The sequence below is a fragment of the Manis javanica genome, chromosome 3 (genome assembly GCF_040802235.1).
Source record: "Manis javanica isolate MJ-LG chromosome 3, MJ_LKY, whole genome shotgun sequence".
NCBI classification, from domain to species: Eukaryota; Metazoa; Chordata; class Mammalia; order Pholidota; family Manidae; genus Manis; species Manis javanica.
Genome location: NC_133158.1, coordinates 61,002,796 through 61,008,795, shown reverse-complemented (window position 1 = coordinate 61,008,795; position 6,000 = coordinate 61,002,796). Strand labels below are relative to the sequence as shown.

Here is a 6,000-nt window from a genome sequence, read left to right as displayed (position 1 = left end):
GAGAGGACAGAGAGATGCAAAAGACACACCCAGTGCTTTCAGGGGCCTGCAATATGTACAGGAGACACATCTAAGTATAATAGAATAAATACATAGAGTGGAACTTGTTGATTTTTTACCATTTTAGAAGTGATATGGTTCTTTAAAAACAAGCTTTCTGCATCTGACACTTTTTTCTTTTCTGTGGGCTCCAGAAAGGCTAAGTTGATCCTTTGAAGAAAGAAAGTTTGGCATAGGCCAGAAGACAGGGACAGGATGGACACCTCCAACTCCAAGATTTCAATCAGCAGGGTAGCACATGCTTGGGTCAGACTCAGGCCTGACTCCATGCCAGACCTCAGGCCCAGCAGCGACATGCACAGCCCAGAGACAGCAGCAGATGCAATTCTTACTTCTCCAGTTTGCACAAGTTACTGTCCTTTTGTCAAGAGCATAATAATCAAAAGCATGCCAAAGTGATGGCACAGTCATCCCTTCAGGATTTTCATCCCTGGATTAGCTGGTCTTGGGTAAAAGATCTAGGGAATGAGCTGGGAAGGAGTGGGAATGGGGGTGGTGTGGAGCATAAAGTAAACGGTAGATTTGGAGACAGTATTTTGGAGCAGACTATTGTGGTGTTTGGCACATCATTTTGAATGAAATGATAAAGAACGAAAATTCAGGGTAGATTCTCCAGCTTTTCAATTGAGTTTATCTAGGGTTACAAATTCATTCTAGGTAAAATGGATAATAGAATCCTCTATATAACTGAGTTCAAAACATGGACCCCAAAATATCCTTTATTTGACCAGAGGATCAGTCAATTTTATTTGGGGGTGCTTAGGAAAGATGGAAGCGAGAATGCATGCTCCACCTGAATCTTGAGGGACCACTAATTCATAAGGTGCATGAAGTAGAGAAAGAAATTCTAGACGGAAGAGGGATGGAAATGTGGAAGGGTTGATGGTGGGATTGAGGGTATAGGAACGGAGAGGGCGTGAGATTCAGAGCCTGCATGGTCCACATTCAGGACAGCCGTAACATACCAGCAGGAAAGGAGCTGAAGGAGGCAAAGGCTAACCACAGGACCCTCAGCAGTTGAACAGAGTCCAGGATCTCCACCCACTGGGGCAGGTGTTTCTGGGATAAGAAGCTGCACAGGGAGACCACAGAAGAATCTCTCACAAATGCAAGTCTGATAGAAAACACACTTGGAACCTGACTTGATGGCTGCTGTGTGTCGCCTCCTTTGGGTGGTTCAGCCTCCGTCCCCTCCTTCCCAGCACGAGACTAATTTCTGAAGAGACTTGCCTTGGGAGCCATTTCTCTTTTATTAAGGTGTCACTCGGACAGCATACAAACAGTGCAAGCAGAAACTGCAAACCCCCACACAGAATAAATTATGACATTGTATTTAAAAGTAAACGACAGAAGAAGCTATGCTACCAGTAGGGCCTCCCAGTCCAGTGTCTGGAGATTCAGGAGGTGTTGGCAGCCCTTGAGAGTCCATAAGAAATCTTCTGTGGATATTTGGAGCCAGATGCCCCCCGACAAGCTTATCAATCGAGGCCCAAACTCCTGCACACAAACTCGGACACACACTGATGCACACGTGGGGAGCAGGGGCGGGGGGTGGCCTGTAAACAACCCGCCCAGCAGCAAGCCAAGCAGCCTGGCTGTGCTTTCTCTGTGACTCTGGAGGCAGACAATTCCCTGGCTCTCCTGGGAGATGCAGGTAGGCCCCTGAGGCAGTGAGGCAGGGAAAACCAGTTTTGTTAGCCTGCACTGCAGGGTGAGCACATTGCAGCTCTCCTACACTACCCTTTGCTTTACTGGCTGTGGGCAAGCCCTCCTGGGCCACTCTCCAGTAGTGTGATGTTGGGGAAGGCACCTCTTCTCTAAGCCTCATATTCCCCAGAGTCCTCTTGCTCCCCATCTGTAAAAATGGGAACAAGAGTATCTCCTTTACAGGGCTGTCATAAAGAATTACTCAAATTTGATATTACCAAGTACCATGCCAGACTCTAGGGAAATGTTCAAAACTTGTTTCTTTTCCTGCCTTTTTCTCTCCCATTTCTTTCTTCCTTCCTGTTTCTCTATCTTCTATTTCTGGGTTATGCAGCCATTGGTGGTCATGTAATCGTAATGATGCCCAAAGACCCTCTAGTCGTCCCCAACCTCCACAGAGATGCCGGTGCCTGCTTTCCTGGGACGAAACTGCAGTAGCAGTGGAGCCAAAGGAGTGGGCCACAGGACAGTCTGCACCTCAGATGCCCTCCGAGCCCAGGAGAGAGAAGTCGTGGAGACCTGATAATCTCGGATGGTAGCGAGGTGCCGTACTGATGGGAAGACACAAACACCCAACAGTGGCACAGAGGCAGCTCTGAGCTGAGTCTGGCCAGAAGCTGGGACTTGGGGTGGTGCTTTTTACAACCTTCCGCAGAAACAAAACTGTCCCCTGCCAAGAGTGGGACACTCAGGGATGTAGGAGAGTTATCCTCCTAGCAGGTCTTGCCTACCAAAAGGCCAGCTCGGGTCAGGGCCCACAGGTCTGGTTCTGTAGCAATTTCCCTTCCATCCTTCTATCAGTCCGTCCACTCAGCCATCCACCTGGTATACACGAGAGTTTTGTAGAATGGATGACCAGGACAGAAAACTCTCTGTGCTCATTTAGCACCTTTTATCCGAAGGATTATCTCTGGTGGTCACTCAGCTGGAGTCTTTTCCAGGAATGCTGTGAGGTAGTAACAAGACAGGCAATACCCCTCTTTTGACAGACCAGGAAGTGCTCAAGCGAGCATAGCTGAAACATGGTACGGGCAGGTTAAACACAGGGCACTGGTCTGCTCCCCGAAGGCCAGGACAGGCCTTCCTCCTGTAGGGTCCATGTGGCTTGTCCTGTACTGACCTCTACATCCAGACCTGCTCTGTTGCTTTTCATACCAATGTGGGTTTCAAGTCATCTTTGAAGTTCACAATAGGCTTTGAGTGGGCCCACAGCTTCTCCCAGGAAGCCAGACCCCCAGCAGGCTCGGGGTCTGAGTCTGAGGAGCCACTATCGCTGGAATCAGAGGAACTCTGGAAGCAGATTTCACAGTAGGGCCGGTGGCAATGGCAGAAGAACTCATCTGAGCTGCTGGACTCAGTTTCAAGGTAGCTGCATGGACAGTACAGGGAGGGGCAGCCTGGGGGCCCTGAGGCCTGCTGCTCAGGCAGGTCTGGTGAGGCTCTGGACAGGTGTGAGACAGAGGGACACTGTGCCTGGCCAGGACCAGAAGGCTGGTGAGGAAAGGCTGCACAGTTCCCTCCGGCCCCTTGGGGCTCTGTCTGGCTTTGTTTGCTGCCCTCCAGGGTACGTGGCTTGCCTTGAGAGTCTGGGAGTAGTAAAGACTTCCTGGAAGAGGGTCTTGGTACCCTGGAATCAGAAGTTTGGGGATCCAGGCAAGGGCTGTCCTGATTCTGTGCATTTAGCCTACTGTGTGCCCCAGAAACAGTCCTATTGGCCCGGTGCCCCACATACGAGGGCACAGAGCCCTGGAAGTGTGAGCGAGCTCGCTGCGCTGCCCGCCTCCTTCTCACCATGTATGGGCTAAAGCCCAGCTCCTTGGAGAGCGGCACCTTCTGGGTACTGGAGGCAGCACTGTGCTTCCAGAGCTGGTGGGGGCAAGATGGGGAGGAGGAGAGGGCAGCCTCCGGGCCCACACCCAGATCTTGTAAGACTTCTTGAAGCTTCTCCCTGATCACTGAATTGACCCTTGACAGCCGCTTCGGGGGCTCCTCTGAGTTCTCCCCCTGCCCCTGTCTCTGGGGAACAGGGCCCATTCCACCTGCTGTGAGACTCTGGCAGGGTGCCATGGGTACCTGGTCTCTTCTTTCTGTACCGTGGCTTTGCTTAGCTTGTGGCTTCTGGCTGCAGCCCAAATTTAAATGATCAGAAAAGTCTTTTGAACAAGAAATTTTCTCCTTGTGCCCTGTGGAGGAGCTGGCATCCTTCACAGGCCCCTCCTGGGTTTGTACACTTGAGGAGGGCACTGAGGTACTCTGGGAGTCCTGGGCGGCCACACTGGTGTAATTCTGAGAGTCAGAGGGGCATTCCAAAGGCCCTGGAGCTGCTGGTCCATGGGCAGAGGCTACAGCCAGGTCGTGCTTGCTCCAGGCAGAGGCGGGCAGGACAGCCGCCCCTGGGAAGTCATAGGTGCACTCAGTTGACATCAGCCTCACTAGCTTCTCTTTGGCATTGTTTACTTGTTCCTGCAGGCTTTCAATCATAGCATTTTTCTGTAAAATAAAAGCAAAGCCATCAACAAAAGATGCCACTGAGGGTTTTCACACTGTCTCCCATGGTGGAGAAAGTGAGGCTTCAGAAGACCTTGGTTATTTTTTGAATGCCAGTTCCTCTGTCTAGTAGCTGGTGATCTTAGGCTCTGCAGAGGTATCTCTGTGAGGGCAAATCTCTTGAGCTGGTGTGAGTAAAGGGTTTAGCACAGTAATTGACACCTAGTGCTCAGTAAAGGTTAGCCATGATTTATTGTTGGATGACCTAAGTGCCCCTTTATGTCCCCAGACTGTGTGGCATTGTCTGTGACACGGAGGTCAGAAGAGGCAAAGTATAGCTGTTTGCTGGCTGCTGCAGCTCCCTCTCACCTTTCCTCCGGGCTGGGAAGCTCAGCTCATTCTGCAGAATGCCAGTCCGAATAATATTTAGGATGGCCCGACTCTGGACTTAGCACACTTTTGCAAAATACAGATAAATTTGTGGGGACAAATGAATGAGGAAGCAAGTATTTTGCCTCTTGTTAAACAGACTAGAAAATGGGAAGAGCAGAGAGAAGGATGGAGATTCCTACAAGACTGGAGGCAGCAGCAAGGGTGGGAGGGGGTGGCAATGAGAATCTCAGGTTGGTGCTATCACCCGCCTTGGCTGGGCCTCGGAGATAGGAGGCCAGAGCTACTATTGGCACTATCTGCTGTCCACATCTCCTCAAAAGGGCAGGCACCTGAATTACCCATCAGTGGTGCAGTAGCTGGTTCTCTCACTCAGACCTCGTGTCCACCTTCTGGAATTTCTGACACTCGAAAGGCAGTACAGCGAGGAAGAGAGCGGCTGGTCTTGGGGCAGATGACACACAGCTGAGGGTTTGGGGAAGGTCATAACACGAGCATTGTGTTCTAGAAGGTGCTTGTCCAAATACCCAAATGCTGCCTCTTTGTTGCCATCCTCCTTAGAGGCTGAGATGAGCATTTGGACATCCATTTATTATGCCCTAGAAATAAAAGGATGTTCCCCTTCTTTAGGATATCTGATACAAGTTGCCTGTGGACTGAACCTCTGGCTTCTGCTCAAGTTGATATGGGAGAATTGCCCAGAAGTAAACCCTCAAGGGAGCTGCAACTCAAGTAAACTAGTCCCTCAATAGTCTTCTGGCAGCAACTCCAAGGCAGATCTACTGCTCCCTACTTACAAGCAGGAAGGTGCATTTTCTGGTCATTAGTACTCCCAGCTTATTCCTGGTTTAGTCTCCTTTTATCATCAGGAGAGAGCCCAGGACTAGTGAGTAAGTGCTGAATAAGCGGAAAGGCCAGGCAGCTGAGCACCTACCTGCCTGTCCTCCCTCTTCCCTGCTGGCAGAGCAGTCAGGCTGGGTGCTGCCGGGAACTGTGCATGACTCAAGGACTCCCCGGAGCAGGGTGGATGAGTGACAGGGACACATTCACTCAGGCTCTTTGTGGTATCTGGGTTGTGCCAACTATCCCTTTGAGGCGCTCACGGGGTGACTGCAGGCTGCACAGGCAGGCCCCAGCCGTCTTGCTCCCGAAGCCCACCGTGCACATTCGCAGGCTGGCTTCAGGGGGCTCTACTGCCTCAGACTGAGGAGTAAGGACAACTACCCCAGCAATCAAACTCTGGGGGCTGCCTCTTTGTGCCTTATCCACGAATTCCTCTGGGTACACGAAAACAGGATAAACATCAAATTGGGATGAATTTTCTGCCCCCAGCAAACCCGATAGCTGAAGCTCGCT

At 51.0% G+C, this 6,000-nt stretch overlaps 1 protein-coding gene across 3 annotated transcripts in view; it reads right to left on the bottom strand.

Moving 5' to 3' along the window:
• Positions 1-1,285: 1,285 nt before the first annotated feature.
• GPR156 (G protein-coupled receptor 156) overlaps positions 1,286-6,000 on the bottom strand; it is a 113,705-nt gene continuing 108,990 nt past the window's right edge. For 2 of the 3 annotated variants that reach the window (XM_073231584.1, XM_037013242.2), the window contains exon 10: positions 1,287-4,257. In XM_073231584.1, coding sequence (XP_073087685.1) covers positions 2,917-4,257 — 1,341 coding nt within the window. In that variant the 3' untranslated portion in view covers positions 1,287-2,916. Of the gene's footprint in view, positions 4,258-6,000 lie in introns of all 3 variants that reach the window. The other variant, XM_037013243.2, reaches the window with a different exon arrangement.